Source organism: Pezoporus occidentalis, unplaced genomic scaffold, assembly GCF_034315485.1.
Source record: "Pezoporus occidentalis ecotype Australia unplaced genomic scaffold, CSIRO_AGI_Poc_V1 ctg58, whole genome shotgun sequence".
NCBI lineage: Eukaryota > Metazoa > Chordata > Aves > Psittaciformes > Psittacidae > Pezoporus > Pezoporus occidentalis.
The window spans coordinates 2,169,627-2,195,596 of NW_026915921.1; the positions used below are offsets into that span (position 1 = coordinate 2,169,627).

Here is a 25,970-nt window from a genome sequence, read left to right on the forward strand (position 1 = left end):
TATGGATTTTAAAAGCAAACTGATCACATTTTTGCTTAAAGGGGAAACAAAGTAGTGTCAGGGTTAAGTATGAACTCGAACAGTTCTTTCTGAAAAAATCTGAATTAAATTCACTCGAGCAGACACAGTGTACCGTGAATGAGTAATCCTTTAATGCTGCTGTAACACACTGGGAGGACCTGTGCTGGTAGCTCTCAAAGTTGTTGAAAATGCAGCCTGATTTTGGTTCATTTGTTTTCATGGGATCTCCAGAGTGGGCAGCATAACAGGGGAGTAAGAACCCAAGGTAGTTAAGAGGAAGTGTAACTCTGACAAGGTAGAGAGCAAGCAGCTGCTAGCCGTTAAAGGTAGTTAGCAGTCACCCACCGGTGTCAACACTCAGACTGTAATTGCAGCTTGGCCTTCCTGTGTGCCATAGGGAAATTGAACAGCCACCACTTGGAGGAAGGCGAAGTTGACCTGTTAATAACTGCTGGGCATACAACTGTATGAAATCCCTTCTGAGTCCTAGGGTGCTGTCACTTGTGGATTTACCATTGACCACTTTGTGTGGCTACTCCCTAATTTCCCTCTTTCAGCCAAGTAGGTTTAAATGGTTTGGGTTGTGGGATGAGTTTACCTCTCATTTTGCCCGAGAGGAACTAGGAAATGTTCATCATTCATCATTGGAGAACACTGGGGATTGAACCCTCTAGGAGTGAGGCAGTATCTGAAACTGTTTCAGATCTATCAAGAAGTTGGTCTCTATTTATATTCTGGAGTGTAAAATAAAATGTATCCCCCTGCAGAGTTAAAGCAAAATACTTCAGATAATAAATTTAGATATCATTCTCTTCAGATTCACATTAGCTTCTTTCACAATAGTTTCACTGTGGTGACAGGTATTCTCTAATGAAGCTAAGAATTGATTTTGTTATAGTCTTTCATATGTGTTAAAGGAAAAAGTATTTGCTATAAGAAAATTTGGCATTATTTGCTGAGTGCTTTTAATTAGTTTGAATTTATATGATGATTAGGCAAAGAAAAATATTTATAAATCTTATGTGTTATTATGGTCCTTAAATGTTATCCTTATTGAAAATACAAAGTTGTGTTTTCATTCTTGCCTAATCTAATTCTGTATCTTTGTCTTAAATAACAGCTTTGCTCATAGAAATTCTCAGTAGTTGACTCTTACTCTTAGTAGATATTTCCGAGCTATGGTGTAAATTTAAAAATGAAATTTCAGAACTTTTTTTTTTTTTAAATCTTACCTTTACAACTGTTTTATAACTTTTTCCCTAATCTTATACCTTTGAATGGTCCTTTCATCAAAGTTTACACTTCTAGGGAGGTATACAAAACATTCTATGCAGTAATGCTTTGTAACATAGAAGTTGGAAACGCGAAGTGCTTTGAATATATGTATGTAACTATATATATAAAAGAAAATGAGATCTCAGGAGGTCTTATAAAGTAATAATTTTAGTGAAATTACTCCTTGCTTTAGTTAGTCCAGGTAATTAACCCCAATTAATTAATACCAATAAAAATGTCCCTGTGAATAATAGGCCATTTTTTACTGGTTGTGAATTCAGCTTTCTCAATCAGTTTACATTTATAGCGAGCTATACATTTGCTTTTCCATTTGGCATAGAACAATTGAAGATACCACCTAATTTACTTGAGCGTATTATTTTCTCACATCAATTACTACTAATTTTTCAAATAATTTAATGTCTGCATTTTTTTATCCCATCATCACAGAATCGCATCCAGTTTGGCATCTCTCTAGTGCAACCTCTCCTGCTCAAAGCAGGGTCCATTATGAGATCAAAACATAGAATCATAGAATAGTCTGGTTGGAAAGGACCTTAAGATCATCTAGTTCCACCCCCCCTGCCATGGGCAGGGACACCTCACACTAAACCATGGCACTCAAGGCTCTGTCCAACCTGGCCTTGAACACTGCCAGGGATGGAGCATTCACAGCTTCCCTATGCAACCCATTCCAGTGCCCCACCACCCTTACAGTAGATAGCTCAGGGCTTTATTTGTGTCTTCACAATTAATTAAACCTTAGTTTACCTCTGTGTGTGAGTACAACTATAGCAGTTTTAAACTTGTGTTTACCAAGAGATGGGGAGAATGGTGGTTTGTAAAAGGTCATGCAACAAACAAGTAGCAAATCTGTGAATAGGAGCATGTTATCTACAGATCCTTCTACTTAGAGCAGCTGTTTCTTTTGCACTTTCATGAGCAGGTGGTCACTTTGAGAATACCTTTGTGCATATTCTGTCTACTGGTATGTGATAAAGATGATCTGGGATTAACACTTGAAATTATTTGTTAGGCTGCTGCACAAGGTTGTCTTTTCCTGAATTCTCTGTGGGTTCTTGTTAATTTGTTTTCAGAATAAAAAAAGCCCTTTTGTTTTTGTCAAGATCTAAAGACTCTGGTTGTTTCTCAGCTTCCGACCCCTAGATCATTGCACTATGTTAGCTTGAGTCTGGAAGGGAGTCACAGATTCCTGTTCTTATCAGAAACCATTATAAATTGATACCTCTACTTCCTGTGGATGAGGAAGGCAGCTATTACTACCTCATTCTCCTTGGTGTCCTTTTCTGTAGTTGACTCTTTTCCTAAATTTTCGGTATTTAACGGAAGTTTTTCATTTCCATGAAGAAGTTCAGAGTTCCTGTTTAAGGGAAGTTCTGCCTTCCTTGGAGCAGTCCACAGGGTGAGGAATGTAAGCACAAATTTAGTTTGCAAAGCTAGAAAAAAAAGATTTCCTTTCGTGCCTGCCCCTTTTGCTTCTGGCAGGGGATTGCTTTGAAGACACTCGTTTGATTTTCTTTGCAGTGGAACAGAAGAAAATTGAGAGATGTTTGGGTTTGTTTTTTCTATGCTGATGCGACTAATAAAAGAGGGGAGGGATATTTTGAAGTCTGCACTACTGTGAGCTTGAGCAGGAGGTGTAATAAATCCAGTAAACAATGCTGAAGAGTAAAAGTGAGTAATCCTTTATTGACAGATTTGTTCATTCTTTCTAACAGAGCTGAATAGTACTGATCTAAAAGACTGCATCAGTGAAAACAGCCTCAGTAGCAATGCTAGTCTTCCCAGTGTACAGAGCTGTCGACGACTTCAGGAAAGAAGAGTTGCCAGCTGGGCTGTTTCATTTGAGCGTCTTCTTCAGGATCCTATTGGTGTTAAGTATTTCTCGGTAAGTTTTGAGAGACCATAAAATGCCTTTCAAAATACCTGATACTGCTGCAGTAATCTTCCTGTATTTTTTCTTCTTTCCTGCCACCATCCTTACATAGGACAAGAGATAGGAGTTCATTCTTACATAATTGTTATCTGAGCATATTTCAACGTTTTAACTCATTCACAGTTAAATAAGAGTTCATAGCAATTCACATATTGCCATACATTTCTGAATGGTGAAAGTCATATGAAAATGGAAGCTATATTTTGCTTTGTACCTAAGCTTTTAGAAAGCTTCTCTGTTTTGTAAGGCAGTTACATTTTGTTGTATTTGTATGTATAGCCTTTGTACAAAAAAAGAAAAGGCAGCAGTTTCAGTAGTTTCCCAAGAATTGGTAATATATTTACATTTACCTACTGAAATCTCAGAAGCCAGATAGAAGATTTTTTTCAGTGATACAGTTGCTTGTGTTACTTCAAAATGCTTTTAGAAATATTTTCTGGAAACAGTCATGGTAGCTAAAAGCATTGTTAAAGCTGCAGCTTGCAGGATAGTGCTGAGTATTTGCAAAGTATAAATTAAGCTTCTTCACAGCACATTTATGAAGTTGTAAATACCATGATCTGTTTTATATTGGGTGGCATGGTTCAGTGGGAGGTGTCCCTGCTCATGCAGGGGGGTTGGAACTAGTTGATCTTAAGGTCCTTTCCAACCCTAACTATTCTATGATTCTATGATATGTAAGGAAATTAAGGTGTATATATTTTTGCATTGTTGTACTGAGAGTGTGTTGTAGGTCCCAAATGTATTGCACAAGGACAGCTTGTGCTGCCAAAATGGTTTTCACAGAGAGAATGTAAAGAAACCTGTGGTGTAGATGTAGATTATTGGAACCTGCAGTAGTGCAGAATGACTCCTTTACTTGATATAAAAGTATTACAGTATCAAAATGATTAATAAGCAGACTTCCATCATTACTGTCGTGGGGACCCAAAGGACACATTAACAGTGAACATCTGTTTGAGAAAACAGAGATGATGAAAGCAAATAATATGTCGTGGATATTGTATTTCCTTTCTCTTCATTTTTCTTAGCAGAGTAGCCCAAGAATTATTAGTATTTTTGCTTAGATACTGAGACTTCTCATCAGACTGAAAGAAAAATTCCAATTCTGATCTGATGTTAGAGTCCACCTGATAAATGATGTGGTTTGTGGCAGCACTACTGAAAATTTAGTTGTCTTTTCTAATTACTTTTAAGCCATCAGTAAACTTACTTATGTGCACTTTAGAAATAGCTGCAGTAATTTTTCAGTCCTATGGAAGTTCAAAACTTGTATTAAAAAATGAGAAAGTAGCTAATGTCGTTTGATTAAATTTTCATACTGAAAGGTTAAAGTTACATTTCATTTCAGCAGAAGGCAGCCTCAGATATTCAGGAAGTTTAACTTTTTTACCCTAATTTATTCTAACTAGAAATTATAAACATCACAAAACTGCATGTGTTAAATACCCAATTTAAAGAACAGTTAGGGAATGTTGAAATTTGTTGTGTGCACCACCATTTTCTTAAGGGTGGGGGGAAATCCAGAGCCATTGCTTAGATTCACTTGCAACCTGACTATTGTAACACTGCGCAGTTACAGATTTCTGCCAATATTCAAGAACATTGAAGCATCAGCATTTAATTCACAATTGCATAGCAAGCATCTTGGTGCATTTGGGATTCAGCATAGGCCTTTCCTGAGGACAGCTTTGTCACAGAGCAGGAAATACTCTCTAAGAAGAAGAGATTTTGCATGTTTTGCAAATACTCGCATTTTGCATAATAGTTTGGTGATTAGAGCAGTCATCCGGGAAGTGAGAGACCTGATTGCAAGTTCCCTCCTCAAGTGGTTCAGAACAACATCTCCAGCTTCCCAGCCATGTGTGACAACTGCTAGGCTACTACATAATGTTCCAACAGGGGCACCACTCAGTCTTCTTGATGAAGCGGAATTGTACAGCCAGCTGTGCTCAAATCATGTGGCCTTAAAGAAAGCAAGCAGGAGATTGTAGTTTCATAGTGAAGGCGCTGAGTGAGGAGGTAGGCAGTTGAGTTCCAGTTCCTGCTCACAAATTTAATTCTCTTTTAATGTGTAATTTTATGCAAAATGAAGAAATGTCCCCTGACTACTCTGGATTGTCTTTAATACATTTGGTGTCTCAGGTTAGGTACATGAAGAGCTTTCAGTTTAAATTGAGAGCTTGCTAGTAGATTTAAAACCCTGTGTTGTAGTTCCTTTGTTGCTTTCCAACAGTTGGACTCCATGCAAATCTTAAAAGCGTAAATAAAAATAAGTTTTAAGTATTTTTGCAAAGATTCCCCTTACACTGCATTCTGAGACTTCCTTGGATGTTAAAGAAGCTTGAGTGATACCAGTGTGACACCTGAAAGAAGGTTGTGCCTTGCAGGCTGACTTAATATTTCCAATGAAGCACTGATACCTAAAGCTCTGAAGTACAAACAAACTGTTCCAATTTCATGAGTGCCTAGATAATATTTTTAGGCAACCAGGTTGTATTTTTTATTTCCCCTCTTGGCCCCAGTGGTTAAAACACTTTCAAAAGACATATGATGAGAAAATATCATATTATACAGAACTGAATCAGGGCAGTTTGTGGTTATACAATTTCCCAGCTGAATGGAGTCCCATATAAATGTCCTGATTATTGTGTTGCCTTGGGTGTTGTGTATTTTTTTCCCCTCAAAGTGTATATTTTCCAAAGTGAACCCATGTCGCCACATCAGCAATCAGTGCTACAAGACTTTTTGTAGTTGCCATGTGATGCAGAAAGACACTAATAAATACAGGATTGATTATAGGCACTGCTTGATAAACATCTACTCTATTTTACTAGTAGGACAGCTATTAAAGATAGCTGTTTTATAGTGTAATTTTGAAATGTTTTATAAATTACTTAAATTTATATTAAAGGTTCATTCACTAGTTTGGGGGTTGGAACTAGATGATCTTAAGGTCTTTTCCAACCCTAACTGTTCTATGAATCTATGATTCTATGATAGTTTACGTACTACTAAACACGAAGTTTCAAACTTTGTCTTTATACGTGCAAATAATTTGATTGTTACTTCATGGATTCTCCTCAATCACGTGCATTTAAAAAGAAATGAGAAAGAGGAGAGGCGCTAGGCTTATATTGAATAGGCATGGACTTTTACTTTAGAAGAAAACCGGAGTGTGATACTGACTGAAATGTCACTTTTATGCAAACTTACCAAGCATTATAAATAAGTTACTTGAAATGGCAAGGAACTTTCCTCTGAGACATCTATTTGTTCACTTTTTTCCTGTAGGAATTTCTACGGAAAGAATTTAGTGAAGAAAATATTTTATTTTGGCAGGCCTGTGAATATTTTAACCATGTACCTGCACATGATAAAAAAGAGGTAAGTCAGCGTTGTATCTCAGTACGTGGTGTTGCTTCTTCAAAACCTGTTACTTCTTCAAGGTTATTGAAATTATTGGAGCTCTGCTTGGTCTTTGTACTGTGCCTTCACTAAAATAAGGTTGGAGCCTCAGTCTCCTTTTCTCAGTCCCCTGGGAGTACTGTCCCAAGCTGAAGATGTTTGATATGTTTAGACTGCAGTGCAGTGTGGAGTTAGCTCTGTAAAAATGAGCTAAGATTTACTGGGTATTGAAAAATGGCTAGCTGCAGTTGCCCAGCACAAGGGACTGCAAGGCAAGTTAATTTAATGTCTCAAAGAGGTAGAAATTAGCCTCTTGTGCTTTTTCAGCTAGACTGTCTTTAGTAGCCAAGATACTGTGTTTATAACTAACTTAGCTATACCTGCTGTCGTAAGTGTAATCATATTTGTTCACAAGTTATGAGAATCTTCATCTTACCCTTTTAAGATAGTCCTACATTGGTCAGGCAGTTTTAGTGCAGTTTATATCGTGTGCAGGTTGGCAACGCTTCTATCTACACCACACCCAAATCTAGTCAGGTTTACACTGTGGAAACACTTGAATTTTTCATGTCCCTCTTTGCTCTCCTGTGTCCCACTGAGGCTTTTCCCCTACTTTCTTCTGTCTTCGAACTGTATTTTCTGAACACCACCCTTAAGCACTCTGAGCTAGGTTTGGTGGTTTTTTTTTCTCACTATATCCAGAATGTGGGTGTTTCAAAGTAAACAAGGTAAAGATAGAACATGAATGTTTTTTGCCATAAACATTCTTCTGTATACTTACCCCTTTCTAACTTCAAGAATTTGAAGCTGAGAGGATTTATTTAAATAATAACTGTTATGTAAAAGGTCTAAAATCTAAAAAAATCTGTTCTCCCTGCTCAAACAGCATTTGATGTGCTTCACTTTTATTATTTTCATAGTTTGAAAATTCGAATTTTTATTTAGATGACAAATTTTACTGCTTAAGAAATATTTAATGAATATTTGTAATTTTAAAGGGAAAACCCTATTTGTATGCCTAAACTAACAAAAGCTGTTAAGAAAAAAATGCTTGCGTATGAAGGAAACTGGAATGGCTGTGTATATTTGGGGTGGAATATATCAGTGTAAGAAATGCCTGTCTAAAAATATGGTTTTAAAGCAAACATACATTTAACATTTCTTTTCTGTAGCTTTCTTACAGAGCTCGGGAGATCTTCAGTAAGTTCTTGTGTAGCAAAGCTACAACCCCAGTTAATATCGATAGCCAGGCACAGTTGGCAGATGATATTCTCAATTCTCCACATCCTGATATGTTCAAGGAACAGCAACTTCAGGTAACCATACATAATGTGACTGCTGTACAGTTATGTCAATTATCTTTTCTTTTGAAGTACTTTAAAATCAATAAAAGTAGTTTCAGATGCTGTGTTTTTTACTGTGTATAAAAAGGCATTGTAGTGAAGACGATATAGGTCCTGTTAGGAGAATAGGAAAAGGCTGTATAATGGAAAGCTGCTTGACTTGTTTTTGTATATGTGTAGAAAATTGCTGTTAACAGAAAAATAACATGAAAAATGCTGTTATTGAAATGAAGGTTTAATGCAAGTAAATAATTCCATGTGTTGCAACACCATTGCATATGGTGTTTGCATATGGTTACTTATTCTTTTCTGTAGTGGACAGTTGTTTACACAAATAGTGTCTAATTTTGGTCAAAGTGGTTTGTAAAATATGTCTGTTGTGTTAAGGGAGTCCTTCCCTTAAGCTTTAATAGAACTGTTAGACAAAGAGCTTGTTAAAACTGCTGGTGTCTAAAGACCTCTGAAGTGGATGTATATTAGTGTTCAGAAGAGAACAGTTATGTAACAACAGGATAAATTGTACATATTCTGTAGAATTTAAGTTTCTTCTTTATTCTCCTAAGTAATCTCATTGGTAACTCTCCCACCCTAACATTTTATTAGCAGAAATAATTTTGAGATCATGTTATTTAGACATCTAGAATATAGATTTAACTACATAAATCTATAATTTTATAATTATAGATTATATAAATCTATAAATTATAATTCAGTTATGCAGATAAATCTGCATAAATGAAGCAGGTCACAATCTTAGTCTTTGTGCAGCATCAGATCACATGCTTTTGAGGCAATCTGAGCAGGTGGGTATAGTACCTCTCTACATGTGTGAAGTGGAGATAGAAAGGTAGGTCTAATTGCTGGTTTAGTAGCTTCTAGCACTACAGCTACCCCCAGTTCCCCTACCAAGGCCTGAGGCTTCTGTGTGAATTACCAGCTGCAATCTTTACAGACTTTTTTTTGTGCACTCTTCATCTTGGTTTTATGGAGCCCGTACCTGAATTGTTTGGTGGAGCAGAAAGTGTTCTTATGAGCATGGTGGCTGGGCTGAGGCACATTTTCTTCCTTCTTTGAAAACACCTTGTCCTTAGGTTGGAGGGCTCATGTGGTGGGTGAAAATGCTGATGTGGAGTGCTGCTGTGGGTCTAATCCCAGCCACGTGGCTTGTGTGGACCTGACCTGCTTATCTCAAATTGTCAATGCCTCTGTAGTTCTCCCATCAGAGCCCTCAGTCAAACCTGTTCCTCACAGCGTAAAATTAGGTGAAGCAGAATGAGAGTTATTTCTGTCAAAGTGGACTTGGAGCTATGTGTGCCCGCTGATTTACTAGTGGTGTGTGGCCTGGCTGAGGTCAGTGCTGAGTCATCAGCAATCTTGATGGCCCTTAGTATCTTGGTTTCACTAAGGGAAAGAAGTCATGGTGGTGACACCATCTTCATAATGCAAAAGCTCTGCATTTGTGGTCTTTGACAAGAACTTTTAGATTTCAGTAGTGAGCATAGAGTGGTCTGTGGTGGTTGTCTGGTGTTCATGATGCTTGAGAATAGGGAGTGTTGCTGTAAGGCTGTTGTGGATTTACAGAAGTGTGTGTGGGAAAGTGCTTTGGAAAGCATTGCTGAGGCTGTTATCTTTCAAGCTCTGCCTGTTGGAAATGTTGCTAGAAGCTGCTTTCTGTCCATAGCCTGACAAATTTGCCCTTGATCCTATCAGCAGTGTTGTAATATGACCGTGTGGATGCAGCCAAAACACCTGGTTAGGATTTCACAGTTTCTGAGGACAAGAACAAGCATTTTGAGTGTTGCTGGATGCAAGACAGTGTAGGTCACTGGAAGATACTAAAATAAAAATAAGAATAAAAATCATTTACTTCATGTAGAGTTGCATAGGTGTATATGTATGCTTTTCTACCCTTGCTTATGTATAAAGTTCAAATAATGATTTTTTAAGATATATTTCTTTTTCTCATTTCTAAGAACAAGAAATAGCATATGCTAGATTTTTTTTTTTTTCAAATAATCCTAATAGTAGTGCTAAATATAGGAAATTGGGGATGTAGTGTGGGCTAGCAACATAGTAGGGCGGATGATGATCAGCTCAAGGTAATATAGTTAACCTGTCATCAATCCATCCAGGAAAGTTCAAAGGTTGGAATGTTTTTACTGTATTACGTATGCTTACTCTGCAGACTTCATCTCTGCAGTAACTCTCTCTTGGTTCTCTGCAATTGTTTTCCTTTATTCTTCTGACCTAACATGGAATAATAATTTTATCATCTTCTGGTGGTAGATTCTGTGACAGGAAGCAACTCTGAAAAGACTTGGTTTTCATCCTGAAATTGTATTTAATTTAAGATATTTGTTCCACAGTTGTACTGTGGAATCATGTCATATTTTGGTGTCACAAATTTCATTTAGCTTAAAATACAATTATTTGTCAAGGAGCGTAACCTCTGTAAGTTTAATTTTCTTAAAACCTCAAAAAAGGTGAAGTCTTTTGTATTCTTCATTTACCCTGCGTTTTGCATCTGTTTTAGTGTTTGCATTTTTCGTACCATTTTTCCCCAATAACCTTGCATCTGCAGCACATCTGTGGGTCCTTGAGATTGAAGCATTTGGATGCCTTGTAGTTGCCCCTCTGTATTTAATGTTGTTTTGGCAATGCACCACAGTATTAGTCTTTAAACTCAGCAGAACACAAGAAATTTTTCAAATCTATATGTGTTGTGTACTGAATAATTTGTTGAGCCGTGGCCCAAAGACTGCTTGTGTTCTGTAGTTGCCTTTTTCAGCTCTGCCTATGTACCTGTAGTCAGAGAAAGATTTTAGTTTTCATAGCATGAGAGAGCAATTCCCCTTTGTGAGCAGTTTTTTAAATGAGACATCTTTGACACTGGATTATCAATTTGACACTTCACTGAGGACACATCAGACTTTGTGCTGACCTGTTCCAGCAGGTTATGCTGGTAAAACTAACTCTACAGAAGTATTTTTTTCCATGGCTTACCATGCAGAAAACAGTGCATTAAAAAGCCCAACAAACATGACAGGAAATGGGAATATATAGGGGGAAGGCAAGACTGTGGAAGTCAGCATTCAGTTTGAATTAGGTTTCTGTGATGCTGCAGGATCAAATTATCTCTGTTCCATCTTGCTATTTGCCAGAAAAGTTTTGGGCTGTGCTTGTTGAGAACAGTGTCTTTGCACAATCTGAATAATGATTTCCATCAGCAACTGGGCTACTGTGACTTCCCTGTAGACTCTTGGGAATGCCATAAACCGTTGTGTTGCCTATACCTTTATTTGATTTTAGGGAATTTGTCATGTCTAAAGAAGGTAGCATTCATACTGTTTTTTCAGATCAAGCGAATCATTGGAGAGCATATAAAGGTAGAACTATGGATTCACTTAAAATAACAGGTTTGCAAAACTGGAACAAGAAATTTAAACACTCTTTAGCATTTAAGAGAGAACTTTTCTTCCTTTATTTTCATGAAGTTAGCTTTGGTTGAATTAGCCTCAGACATTTGCTCCAGGACTGGTGTAGTGCTGCTTCCTTCCTATGTAGTTAAAGACAAATGTTGGTTTTGCCCAGAGCAGCTATGTTATATAAAATGTTCTTTTGCAGGGTCTTGATTTTACAGCATCTTGATTATTGAATCTTCCAAAGATGTTGATCTTGTTTTCCTTATGATTGGGCACATGAACTTTACATTAATACAGCTCTCAGCTTCTCATGCACTTTGCACAAAACATAACATTTTTCTGAACCTGTGCTAAGGGAATAGATCAAATTATGTTTCACTTTAAACTGGTGCGGTGTATTTAACCAGGTCTAAACAAAGTCACGTCTACTGCTGTTTACAGCAGAATTGTTATGTCCTAATTTTGTGGGAGTTTGCTGTTGCGAAATAGCTTCATTTTCTTGATGTTAGGTTAGCTTATGTAACCATTATCCACTGCATTTTCATTTCAGATATTTAACCTGATGAAGTTTGATAGCTATACTCGCTTTCTCAAATCCCCACTTTACCAAGAATGCATCTTAGCTGAAGTCGAAGGTCGCCCTCTTCCAGATCCGCAGCATGTTCCCAGCAGCCCCACCTCTAAACACAGCATCAGTTCAGAGAAGTCCAGTGTCACAACGCCAAAAAAGGTTACTTTTTTGTTGTTCTTATCTGAAAACTGTTAAGTAATGTTTTTAAAGTTCTTTGGAAGATCAAAGATAAAGTATAAAAACCATTAAGAATGTTAGTTTAGTGGTGCTGGCAAATAGAATTACAAAACCTTTATGTACTTAGGAAAATATTTAGGTCTTTTAATCCACACTTTTGAATTGGATTTCTAGCTATGGACTTCCTGAATATAATTTTAGATCTTTGTTATTATTTAAATAAAATAAAAAATGAGGATTATTTTAATACATTAGTTTAGAAGATAATTTTGATTGAAAGTGAGCTTAAGATGTAATATTTTAACTTTTGCTGAGAGCAGATATTTTATCAGAAGGTATTGGGGAAAGGCTTAACCTAATCTAACTCACCTTTGGAAAGGATAGTTTTTTAATTTCTTAGCCTCCACTGCACTAAGATAATTCTGTGTAAACCAGATACAGTTGCTTAAAATTAGACAAGTAGTATTACTGATCTCCTGAAGTTATTTAGAGTTTATTTTTTCTTCATGTAGATAATACCACCATAGTATTACATAACTGCATGGGTAAATTATAACTTTGCATTTTTCATGTCAATCACTACACATTAGCCCATCTGCTATCACACATTTTTATGACTAGGAACCTTTTTAAAAGTAGTATTTTAAGGAATACTTGTATAATCTAACAGGAATAGCTTGTTAAAAGCAAGTTTACTCTAATATCAAACATTCCTGACATTTGTAGTCTTCAGCACTAATAAATACTTTGACTATACATGTAAATATTAAACAAAACTTTTTCATTGCCTTTAAATGCAGTTCATGTTCAAGCCCAGCCTAAGAAAACTATGTGAAATACTGAAATGAAATTCTTTGTTTTAAAAGCAAGGCAAATGGTCTTTCCACATTAACTTAGGCATTCTGGTGAGCTGTGGAGAGTTCTTTCATATGGCTTGTTTCCAGCTACTGTTTTCTGCTCCCTACCAAGTAGCACATTTCCATCTATGTATTTCCTTTTATTTCCACTGAGGGTTTTTTTGAGCTTTGTTTTTTTGCTGCTGAGGGGGTTGCTGGCACATACGCTTGTGAGTGGGGTAAAGACGACAGCTAACCTGACCATCACACTCTTCTTTTGGGAAGAAGCGTGGGAAGGTTTATTTTAGATAATATACTTACAACTGTGATCCAACCAATGATTTAATTTTGTTTTGGTGGTAGTTAAGTGGTAAATCGAAGTCAGGAAGATCTTTAAATGAAGAGTCAGGAGAGGAGGACACTGAGAAGAAAAAAAGGGGAACATTTTTCTCATGGTCAAGAAGTAAGAGTTTGGGGAAATCACAGAAGAGAAGAGAAAATGGTGATTATCCAAATGGTGAGTAATCATGTTCCACTTTGTTTCAAAGGTGTTTCAGCAGTAGATGTGACTAATCTCATCATGGTTAGTTTCAGTCTAAGTGCATCCTTGGGTGTGACACAGGGAAAAGAAACTGTCAAGTCAGAAGGCCATAGTGTGGCTAGTATCACTGGAAGTTTTGTGGAAGCAGCTGTACAAATAAATAGATAAAAGTATGAAAATATTTAAATTCATTTTTATTGACTTTCAAGAGTTGTTTTTTTTTTCCATTGCTTTTCAGTAGACTCTGCTTTTCTTTGTGCTGGAAAATGCTTTTTCAAACAGAGAGCTACTGTTTTCATAGTAAGATAATTTCAGCTCTTTACAGAGGTGTTGAGGAGTTCTATATGTAAATAGTGCCATAGTTACAGCTATTTGAAAATTCCTCCACCTTCATTACCCTCTGTTTCTTTCTTTTATTAGTACCACACTGGTATGTTCACTTTGAACACATTCACTACCTGTTTTCCACCTTTCCTGATTAAAATGATCAAAGAGTCAGAGTTGGGAAAACCCTTGTAATCTGCTGTATTGTTACTTATCTGTTTGTGAGAGTTTAAGGAAGAGTTCTTCTATGAAAGCACCTGTACATGGCCTCTAAAGGAAGAACTGAAAGTTTTGCATAAACTCTTTCCATTGAGTTAAAAATAATAGAGAAATTCCACTGAAGCACTAGATTTGGACCATATTGTTACTGTGGTTTCTCCTCTATTTTCTAGTGCAGGCCAGACCCACAAGATGACATTGATAGTATGGATAGTTTAAGTTTTCTCATTATACTCACATGTGAAAAGACATCAGAGGCATTTGTTTTATTGCACAGTATGAAGATTGGGTAATATTTCCTTTGATAAAAAGCTTCTTTTTCTGAGCAGAGGAGCATATTTGAAATAGCTTTCTGTATTACAATAAATAATAAAACCAAGCCTTTTTACTGATTGCTGATTCTTTCTACAGATTCCCTTCAGTCCAATGGATTATCATACAGACGGGAATCACAAGGCTCCATGTCATCAACTGCTAGTCTTGACTTGGTAATGGCTGGCTCTTAATAAAAAGGGGGGAAGTGGTGAAAACAGCGCATTACTTATTCTTTAAGTAGTGTGAAGTAATTTCTTTGAAGTAATACTTTGAGAAAGGATTTTTAAGTGATACAGGGGGAGGGAATGGTTTAATATTAAGCAATTTTAGAATACTAGAAATGTAACAGAGGTTGTGTTTATATACTGCTTCTTACTGTGTGCTTATAGAAAAGGTATCCATTGCATCTTGTTTGTCTTAACTTTGGGCACCAGTAGAATTCCAGAATAAAACTTTACTTTTCAAAGCGAGCTACTATAGCTCTTTATAAAGAGTTTCTTCCACCTACTAGAGCTTTGAGATTCTATTCTGAAGGACATCATAGAATCATAGAATAGTTAGGGTTGGATAAGCTTTCCCTCTACTTTGCCTGTAAACGAGTCGCATTAGGCTCATTTCTGTGGTACTTGCATATGTTGTGCTTCTTTGCTTTCTGTTTCTTTTAAAGTTATGAATTTTAATTCTTGTTGTTATGACTTAACTCTACTCCTAAAATATGAGAAAAGAGAAGTAGGGGATTTCATTGCAAACACTGATTTTGTCATAGTAGGTAGGAAAATAATGGATGAAGACACTAACCATTTCTAACCAGTATAACATGATTTCTAACTATCAAGTTCTAACTTACAGTGTAAAATTAATGAAATGCAAAATTAAAACAATATTAAAAGTAGAACATAAGTGCAATATTTTGAATTTCTCTGTGTTGATATAGAGAAAGGCTATAAAATGGAAATTTTTAAAAGTATTTTCTTAGTCTTGATATCCCTCTAGTAAACTAGATTTCATCAACTATGTAATTCTGCCTATGTTACAAATATTGATGAGGGAAGCAAGCATGGCAAAGTGATGTTTATTTCGTTTGCAGAAAAGTCTTATCCTAAAAACCAGAAAATGGAAAACCTTCCTAAAGCAACAATCATAGAATCATAGAATGGTTTGTGTTAGAAGTGACCTTAAAGATCAGCCAGTTCCAATCCCCCTGCCATGGGCAGGGATACCTCTCACTAGACCAGGTTGCTCCAAGGCCTGTTCAGCCAGGCCTTGAAGACGGACAGGGATGGGGCAGCCACAGCTTCTCTGGGTAACCTGTTCCAGTTCCTCATCACCCTTATAGTAAAGATTTTCTTCCTTATATCTAACCTGTAGTGTCCTTTTAAGTTATAAAAATGGAACAGAAATTCACTTCAAAGATACTTTTGATATTTTGTAGTAGTGTTATTATTCTACTGTTACTTTAGAGTAAAGGTTAATGCTGTGATCTTTAGCCTTTACCCATAACCCCATACTTGTTCCCTTTAATAAAAAAGGTGCACGGTCATTAAGTAAATTCTTTAATATTTTAATTTCTCTGTAGTGTATTTGTATGTGTAGCGCTTGGGTTGTGTTAAAAGAAGAGGAAATTTGTTTGGGGAGCCTGATGTTTAAAGGTGTTCCTCATCTCCTTAAATGTTGATTCACAATGTGCCAATAGTAATTTTTACACCAGAAGGTCATTATTAACTATAGACACTTCAGATTAGATTGGAATCTAAATAAGATCTTATTTACTTGCACTTTTGGATTAAGAGTTCTGTACTATAGTTTGAGAGTCTTGTAACCTGTTTTACACACTCTTTGTCTAAAACTTCATCTCTTCTTAAAATAAATTTAGACTTGTGTAGTGCTGTTACCTTTACCTAAATACTTTTTCCTCCAGAATTTAAATTTATCTGATAATTGAGATATTTAGAAGGATTTCTAAACTATATACATAGTAGAAAGTATGCTTCTTGGCTTGGTTGCTTTGTACAGACTCTTAAGGTTTATGCATATACCTAAATTTCCCATTGGGCACTGACATTTTTTTCCTTTTTCCTGTCAAGTCTGAACCCTCAAGAGTACCTGCATTTGTACCAGATAAAGAGAAATCTCCCAAATACTGCTGTGTAAACCTTCCGGATGGTTCATCTAGCAAAATGGCTGTTAAATCCGGATTCTCTATCAAAGAGATGCTCTCTGGGGTCTGCGAGAAACATGGCATTAACATAGCTGCAGTGGACCTCTTTTTAGTTGGAGGTGATAAGGTATCACATATTCCTGTGCTTTTTTAAAATCTCTTCCATACTTATTCTATGAATAAGGAAGTCTGTTCTCTCAATTGTGATACATGTCTCATGGTTCTACCTGTTACATTGGCAATCCTAGTTAATTGAAGAAGAACTTTAGTAAAACTAGGACTGGTGGGTCATTGTGATTGATTGTGGTATCTACACTACAGAAAGCAGAAGGCAGCTGATGACAAAGATTTCCTTATAATAAGAAGTTAATTTAGGTATCTAGCCCATGTGGCCTGTCCAGGGGAATGGTTAGCTTGTACTTAATTGAAGGTATCCACAAAGAAAACAAATGTGTCATAGTAGATGAAACTTTATTAAAGTAAAGAAGCATAAGGAAATTCAGTAGTTCAAAGCTGAATGAGAGGAATTTATGCTAGAAGTAAGGTATGTTTTTTAATATTGAAGAAATTTTCCAAGACAGCAGTCTGTGTTGGGGAAAGTGGTGTGTGATAGCTCTTATTCCAGCAGAAGTATCTCCAATTAAAAGAAGCTGTGGATGTGAAACATTTATGAATTTAAATTTGTACTTACGGTCAATCTAGGTTATTGCAATCACACAAATTAATGAATGTGCATAGTTATGTGCCTGTTCTTTTAAATCTCTTAAAGATTGTTAACTTGCCACATTTTCTAATGCATCATTCTATGCAGTAGTTTATTTAAGTTGAAGGACCTGGGCTTGGTTTAAAACATTGAGTTCCTGAATACCTGCTGACTCCAGTGGAAATTGAAGTTTGGTCATTGTCTCACAACTATATGATATAAAGTAAAATACACTTTAATCAGGTTGCATATTGTAAATGAATATCCTCTAGAATGCATACAGCCTATGTTAATAATTTTCAGAGTTATTTGAAATAAATTTTTAACCACTTAGCTGTTCTTTTTTAACATATTTTAACATTAATTTGCTCTATCTCCTTTTGTTCCTGACATGTGCTCTGTAGCCACTTGTATTGCACCAAGACAGTAGCATCCTGGAGTCTCGGGACCTACGTTTAGAAAAACGCACTTTATTTCGGTAAAAGTCAAAATTACTGTCTTCCTCTGTCATTTTCCACTCCATTTTACTCTTTTTAAGCACACTGAAGTATATTGTCAGTTACCTGTGCAAAAAAACAGTAGTTAATGCAGAGAAGAAGTTGTCTGAATCCAGTAAAAAAATCCAATTAGCCATGTAATGCAGCATCTTAGATTGTAATCCACCATTAAGGGAGCTAAGTTTCTTATTCATTGTATAGGGACATTAGAAGAAATGGGTCTTAATATCAAGCAAAAAGTCCCAGTGAATAAGGAAGGTGACCAATGTTTGTTACTGAAAACGATTGACTTCCACTGTTAACTCACAGTTTGAGTTTCTGTTAAAATCCATTTGTGTGCAATAACACACATATAAGAGATTCATTTAGCATGGGGATTCTCTGAGTTACACAAGTGCCTAAGTATCTTGCCTACATTTAGGCACTGATATCCCTTAGATTTGTTTAGTTTTAGAGCCAGCTACTAAATGCTTCCTCTACAGGTAATGGTGAGATTACTTCTAAATGGTGAGATACCTCTAAAAAGTAGTTCAGATGAGGGCAACTGGGGTAAGGATCAATGGGAGAAATGTGGTCCTAGAGGAACGTTTCAAACTGAGTAGAGAAACATATGGTGAGTTTTAAAATGATGGAAATGGAAGCTTTCTGTACTGCTGTCTTGGATACAAGTGGGATTTTGATGCCAGCATTCCACTATAGGGATATTTACATTATTATTACGATGTCTCAAGATGAAGCAGTTGTGCGCAAGCATGAAGGACAGATCTGAAGCGCAGAGGGCCCTTCCACATTAGGAAGAAACATGTTTAGTAGTTTGAAGCAGCACAAGAATGAAAGGGAATCAAACTGCCAGTCTCCTAGTCTAATCCTAAATGCAACAATAAAAGAACAGGGTTTTGATATTAAATGGATATATGGATTGACTACATATTCCCATTGAGTTGCATCTGTAGTGATGTGTCTAACTGGCAGATTACAGTAAGACTAATTGTATAAAAATTCATTTGAGTAAAGTTTTGTAACCCTGAATCTTAAGTCAATGTTATAATATTATTATTGATACAGGTATAATATAATTCAGTATATTATATAGTAGTATTATGTAATATTTTATAGCATGCAGTTTTTCCCAATAATGTATTTTTTCCAAAATGCCAGAAAATGTTTTAATGTTCCTAAATTCTAAAAAACCAAACTAGTTTGATGAAAACACCTGAACTAAATATTTGAGGGAAAGGTTGTGAAGTAGAATGTTTGTTATATTATTGAGTTGTGCTTTTGAAGTTAATAAAATGTATTTTTTCAGGCATTCTTCATCTTGCCCTTATATAACTTTTCTTTAGGAAGCAGGGCAATTTCTGTGTATGGGTACTTCAGGTTAATGAATATTAGCATAGCATATTCAATTTTGAAATGGAGATTGAGCAGTCTTTTATTAGGTGTGAGTTTGTTGAGTTTTCAAATTAAAAAGGAACAGTAAGTAGGCAGCACCATATGTTACTTGTGTGCTAATTAAAATGTAGAAATGTTCTACATTGTTTCCTTCTGTGGGTAGACACTATGTAAACAAAAACACTCCAATATTTGTAATATTTTCAGACATAAGAGAAGTATTATGTGGGTATATCTGGTTACCTGAATGTCTGCCACTTCTGTGTCAATAGCAGTTTGCCACAGAAAATATATGGACTCGGTCAGAGATCAATATGATCAAAAGCCATTTATTGCAAAGCCTTAACTCCTTATGCACTTTTTCTTACACGCACTTAACAGTGATTTGGCATATTATGATTGGATACATGTCTTGAACACCCTTAGTGACTAAGACTAACATATAATTGGTTAAGCACAGGTGTGAGAACTTGACCTCGAAAGCTTGTCAACAGTCCGCAGTTCTCATTAACTCAGTGAATTCCAGCTTCTTCTTATCTTGCTTGCTTAAGCTTCTTGGGGCCTCTCATGGCCTTGCTGTATCTTTCAGGATTATTCAGAGTTTATGTCCCAATTATCCATTCTCCTGTGAGGACACTGTCTCCACACCAGTTCATGACTAAAATTGATCATTTCTATTTAGTAGCAGTTGTATTTAGAGAAAATATGAGAGACAGATTTTCAGTTATCGAGGTCCCTTGTTGAAGGGAAAAGTCAATAAGACTAAACATCTCCTATTTAATTTATGTAAAAGAAATGATGGGGTTTACCTTGAATTGTGTTGGACAAAATCACTAATAACTTTAATTTCTCCTGATGATGTAATATTTTTTTTTGATAGATTTTTGTTAGTAATAAGCTTTCCTTTGGTTTTGTGCTATAATGCTGTCATAGTCAAATGTGTATGTTATGCAGGAATCAGGGCAAAGATGAGAAGCATTTAAAGAAAACTAAGCCCAAAGCTAACCATGGATCTGTGCGGGGAAATAAACATAAATGTAATAGTTGTTTGGGCTTAAAGATTTTCTTCTTATTTGATTTTTTTTTTTCTCTTTTGATGTTATAAAATTGCAGAATAGAGTCTGAACGGTCTTTATCCTTCAAATTCCAACCGAATGATTTTACAGCTTTTGTATAAAAGCTTCTCTTACAATTTTTGTGATATGTCATCTAGCCAGAAACCAGCATTACCTTGTATTTGTTCCAGTGCTTAAAGTAAAACTAAAAATTTCTGTCCAAGCTCACCTCAAGAAATTAAATAGGACATTGTGAGTCTCTTCTGGAAACAGAAAGAAATCTCTTTCTTGCATCTAAGGTGTAGTACAGTCATGAAATCACTTTGGAAGCACTTCTGGACCAAAATAGTCAGAGCAATCTCACCTTAAAGATGAAAGTGCTATGGGATGTATCTAGTTGGGCTGAGGATCACCTTGCAATTAGATTGGCTCATGCCTTCACTCAGCTCTGGCGAGTGAAACGGTGGAAGTCTTACTTGTGTTAAAAGTGCTTTATACCTTCAGGTTAGGATAGATTTGTGCTAATGAATGTTCAGGGTCACTAGCTGTAAACTAGTACAACTTTGCTGTAGATTGAATTTTGTATATTCTGTACATTTTGTTTCTTGGAATATTTCATACTTAATATTACAATTGATGTGTTTCAGCCTGGATCTTGTTCCAATCAATCGATCAGTTGGTTTGAAGGCTAAACCCACTAAACCAGTGACAGAGGTCTTAAGGCCTGTGGTTGCAAAATATGGTTTAAATCTTAACGAACTTGTGGCAAGACTAGTAAGTATCTTTTGATGTAATTCAAGCTGCAATATCTTTTGTCTGGAGAAGATCAGAAAGTAGTCCCTGAAATTATTCCTATCCTTATAATTAGGTATTAAAATCCTTATTTATAACTACATGTTGAGATGGAAATGCGTAGTAGTCATAACCATTATGCTTAATAGTAATTACCTCAAAGCTTCAGTCTGCATCTGTTTCATATTCTCTTTCAGAATAAATCCAACATCCTAAATAATAGAGCATGAATTTAGCTTATTCCAGAGCTCAACTTTTCCCATTCTTAGCCAGGGAAAGTTAGTTGATGGAGATTAATAGCTTTAACAAGCTATTGTTCCATTATCCTGGGAATCATGAAAGTTGCCTCAAATTCCCTTGCAGGAAATTTTTGCAGAAGCCAACTGATTCAACTTCTCTACTACTAAACATGACCGGCATTCTCTTTATTCTATTATTTTGGAAATTCAAGAAGTGGAAAGCTCCTTTTGTGGTATTTCTGGGCTGCATACTGTCTTGGCTGAACCAGGGCATGTTTTTAAAACAGCTGAAAAACTTATTGGTATAAAGTTAGCTAAATTACAAATTGCAAGTAATTTAGAATGTAAAATAATCTCAAACTTCCTCTGAAAAATATGTTTTCCTGAACATACTGATGATCCTAGAGTATTTGTGCCATTTTGCAAATTCGATGTTTTTTTCTACTTGTATCTTCTTTTCCCCAAATACCATTCTCCTCACATAAATGGGTAACACTCATTGTAATCAAGGCAGTTTTACACAAACAGAATAAGCATTTTTGGAATGGTAATAAAAAGATTTATTGAGGTAATACTGAAACCTAAAAATGCTTTGCTATTTTCCTTCAAAAAAAGTCAGACTGCATAAATTTGCTCTGAAAACAGCTTTTTCTCTATTATATACAAACTGTGATCCGACTTTAGAATGGTGAGCAGGAACCACTTGATCTTGGTGTCCCTATTTCTAATCTGGATGGTCAGCGGGTTGTTCTAGATGAAAAAGAGCCATCGAAGGGTAGAGGTAAGTTGGCATAAAAGCTTTTATATATCATGTCAACTGAGTTTCATAAACCTTGACTTTGGTTAGTTTCTTCTGTTGATGCACAGGTGAGATAAATGTGATTAAATTTAGATATGTCACATCTAACATACATTCTTTTTAACTAAAATGGAGTGCAGTTTCTAAGGATGGAAGAATTAATTAATCTATTGATAGCAAGTCCTTGACTGTTGCTATATGAAATTTTGCACTAGCAATACTTGAATGTTTTATTGGCGTTCTGCCATAGATACACACACCCATTTAGGGATATAGAACCTAGTAATAATGATAAGAATAAAATGCCAAATAGCTTCTGTGAATTTGGCAATTTATTCATAAGAAACATACTGTATAAGTAAAACAGATGCAGTTTTTGCAGCAGCTGCATGTACTGCTGTGGCAAAACTCTTCTTTAACATGATAAAAGTAGCAGAGTCTGCATCTCCAGTTTTAACTAGTGACTTCTGGAGATAATATTAAAAAGGATATAATTTGTGATTTCCCTATGTAAAAAAGTACTTTGAAAAACTGTATTTGATCAACATAACAGCTAACAGACTTTTTGCTAGATTAATGTAAGAGGCCTTGAGGTGAAGGTTTGCTTTCATTAGGAGACCTTTTTCTGAACATAGAATGCTTAGTTTTAAAAATGAAATGCAATGTGGTTAAACTAAATTGACTTAGAGCAGAAATTCTCTTTGAGAAATAAATATGAGAATAAAGATGGAAGTATTTATTGAAGAGAATCAGATTTGTCATTTTTCTAGGAAACAGAACCAGTTGTCATTTTGATAAAAGATACAAATCCAAATACTCTTGCAGATATTTAGTTTAAGGATTACAAGTAAAACTGCCATCCTATGTGCTGTCAACTGCTACAAAAGCCTAAATCATAGAGGACCATTCCAGCAGTAGGCTGATTCTTTGGCATATACCAGTGAAAAAGGGCCATGGTTCTGTGTTTGCAGCTCAGTCTGCAACAGTGTATTTGTTGTAGGCAGATGTAATTTGAAGGAGCCATTTAATTACTTAGAAGTAGATGAGAAGGATATGGAAAAGTCTGCAAAACAATGCATGAAACAGGTTGGAAAAGATTCAACATGAACTTTATATGGTCTTTGCGACTGATTGTTTAAATTCTAAATTTGAGAATTGCAAACTGAATTATTAGCTAAGATTTTAAAAGCTATTTGTTCTAAATCAACTGAACATTTAGGAGAATAACGAAATGTCAGCATCTTCAAATTTAAAAGTATTGCCAGTGTTAGGAGACTTTGAAGGTGAATGGAAGATTCTGTTAGGTTTTGACTGAAAAATATGAGGGATGTCAACTCTGCTCACTCTTTATTTTCTGAGTACATCTGTGGGAAATTTTAAAGCAAAATAATCTGGTTTGTGCATCATTGTCACTTAAATATTTCTTCATTGGGAAGTTACAAATTTGTAGTTACAGAAGGTATGTTTATGTTCAGTGTTTACAGATAAACAAAAAGGTGCATCAGTAAAACAGACTGCAACTGTAACTACTTCAAGGAATCAAGTATTTACTGTAAGTCTTCTGCAATGATTTTTGTCCCTTAGATCATCTTTTGCTTCTTTCTGTAATTCTATACTCAAAGCTGCATTCATCCATGATTCTGAATCCGCCAAATTCTGTAACTAGCTTGAGTATAGCTGTAATTCATTTGATATTTTACCCACTGTCAACAGCATTTATTTGTGAGAACTTTGTCTTCATGATGAATCAAGTAGCTCTTTCACTGTGTTGTGTTTGTTGTTTTGTGTTTCGTTGGCTTATCTATATTTGAAATTATTAATTACTTGGAAATTCAAAGGCCCTTCCTGTTATGTGAATTCTTCAGAATAAATCATATTATGTTTATTTATACATTTTTGGGTACTACTATGGCAAAGTTCTTTACGATAATCGAGATTAAATTAAAACATTTGTTGTGGTGAAAGAGAAATGTATTTTCAAATTAATCTTTTTATTCACTTAGAACATATTATGTATACAATGATATAGTCTAAATGTAAGTAGTACCTTAACTTTCCTTCTAATGCAGGGAGAGGGAAGAAGTCTAGGAAAGTCTAATTCTATCAAAATGAAAGGCGAAAATGGAAAAAATGCTAGGGAAGTCCGGCTGTCAAAGAGAGAAGACTCTATTGCAAAGATTGGGAAAAAAAAATGTCAGAAAATAAATTTGGATGAAGCAGAGGGTATGTGAACTTTATAGTATTAACATAAGTAGTCTTAGAAAAAATAGAATTTTGTGTACGTGTAGCAAAACATATCATGTGTTTAATAGTGTATTGTGGAAATCATAGTCATGATGCTTACATTTTCGTTTGATACTGTGTTTGAAGTGTGAAGTTTTTGAAGCTGCAGATGAGATTTTAAGAATACCTAAAGGTAGATGTAGCTGCCTAGTGGGATTTTCAACAGTGAAAGTTACCTAATTCAGGTAAAATCCAGAGGAATTACTCAATTGCAGTTGAATATCCCGTTTGATACCCTTTGCAAGCCACACAGATTAAAATTTACTGCTGAAGTTACATAGCGTGCATGTCCAAAGCATGGTTATGCACAGTTATATAGTGAATGAATGTTCATCTGTGAATAAATGTCCACTGACTAGAATTAAAACAAAAAGCTATGGCTGAAAGTTTTATTGCAGGATAGATGTTTGTTAATATAAATGTTATTAGAAAACCTTAGTGCATTTTAACTTATTTTCTGTTGCTTATTATTTTGTTAACTTGTTTTCAATATTTTAATATTTTCATTTTTCTTCCTAGGGCTGAGTAAAAGTAACATAATTTGAAAACTTCAGAATTCGAGGCTTTCACATTTTATTTTGATTTTTGTGTAATTTGTCCAAGTTTGGAAAATGCGTATCAAATGTTGTAGAGCGTACTTTAATGGAAAACTAACAAAAAAAAAGAGAAAAACAAAACCCAAAACCAAAAAAAAAGACAACTGTTCTATGAAGTTTGCTATTTCAGAAAAAAACCTTTTTGTACTACGCATATTAGAAATGTTGCATGTTTTAATATGCATACTGCCATTTTTGCAAAACTTTGGCAATAAGAAGCATTTTGAAGCTTCCATCTTGGCTACGTTCAGGTTTTATGGCATTTGACAAAGCATGTTAAAATGTCATTTTTATGAATGCCAAATATGAATAGAGGATAGGAATAAGGTCATACAAGTGCAAGTGTATGACTTCATATTGTGCTAAGTTAAAACTGATACTAACAGTCTGTGCTTTATTTTGTAATGGCTTTGGCTTCAAACAGTATTTATAAGCTAGGTTGAAGCTATTGATTTTAGTGCATCTGTTGGAGATGGCCTTTTAAGCATCTTTAATCTGTAGTTTCGATGCTCTGTTGAAAAATTAGGACGTGCAGAGACCCTGTATTAAGAATTACATATTTTTATATTTATATGTTTTGCAACAAAGATTTTGTTAATTGTTGTGATGCTTCTTTTTTAAGGAGTTGTATAATTCTTGGCTTATGATTGATAAGTTTCTTGTTGCCAAGTTTTGAGACTTTCTAGAACAGTGGTGATTTACTGTGAGTATTATTTATATATAGAAACATATTAAACCATGGGACATCATTAAGGACATGATCAGAAAATTCCTTGTAATTGTGTTAAAAATTCTATTAAAAAGCTGCCCCATCGCTTTTAGTAATGGCTTCTTTAATGGTTATTGACTACCTATATGCTACTGATTCATTGCAGCACAAAATAACATGGGGGTACTTAAATCATCATCTGATCATGTCCTATGATGATAACATCCTGGATTAAATCTACACCGTGAATTGAATTTAAACTGTGATAAATACTACTAAACTGAGAGAAAGTCAATATAACTAGGAAGTTTACAACATTCTGAATCATCGAACTTTCA

General features: G+C 35.4%; 1 protein-coding gene across 8 annotated transcripts in view; it reads left to right on the top strand.

Moving 5' to 3' along the window:
• RGS12 (regulator of G protein signaling 12) overlaps positions 1–25,970 on the top strand; it is a 91,633-nt gene that overhangs the window by 51,476 nt on the left and 14,187 nt on the right. For 5 of the 8 annotated variants that reach the window (XM_062638738.1, XM_062638730.1, XM_062638737.1 and 2 more), the window contains 12 exons: positions 3,036–3,205; positions 6,548–6,640; positions 7,834–7,977; positions 11,977–12,156; positions 13,374–13,527; positions 14,506–14,582; positions 16,494–16,694; positions 17,675–17,748; positions 20,862–20,988; positions 21,930–22,026; positions 23,520–23,596; positions 24,114–24,267. In XM_062638738.1, coding sequence (XP_062494722.1) covers positions 3,036–3,205; positions 6,548–6,640; positions 7,834–7,977; positions 11,977–12,156; positions 13,374–13,527; positions 14,506–14,582; positions 16,494–16,694; positions 17,675–17,748; positions 20,862–20,988; positions 21,930–22,026; positions 23,520–23,596; positions 24,114–24,267 — 1,548 coding nt within the window. Of the gene's footprint in view, positions 1–3,035; positions 3,206–6,547; positions 6,641–7,833; positions 7,978–11,976; positions 12,157–13,373; positions 13,528–14,505; positions 14,583–16,493; positions 16,695–17,674; positions 17,749–20,861; positions 20,989–21,929; positions 22,027–23,519; positions 23,597–24,113; positions 24,268–24,846; positions 25,028–25,970 lie in introns of those variants that run through there. The other 3 variants (XM_062638731.1, XM_062638733.1, XM_062638732.1) reach the window with 3 other exon arrangements.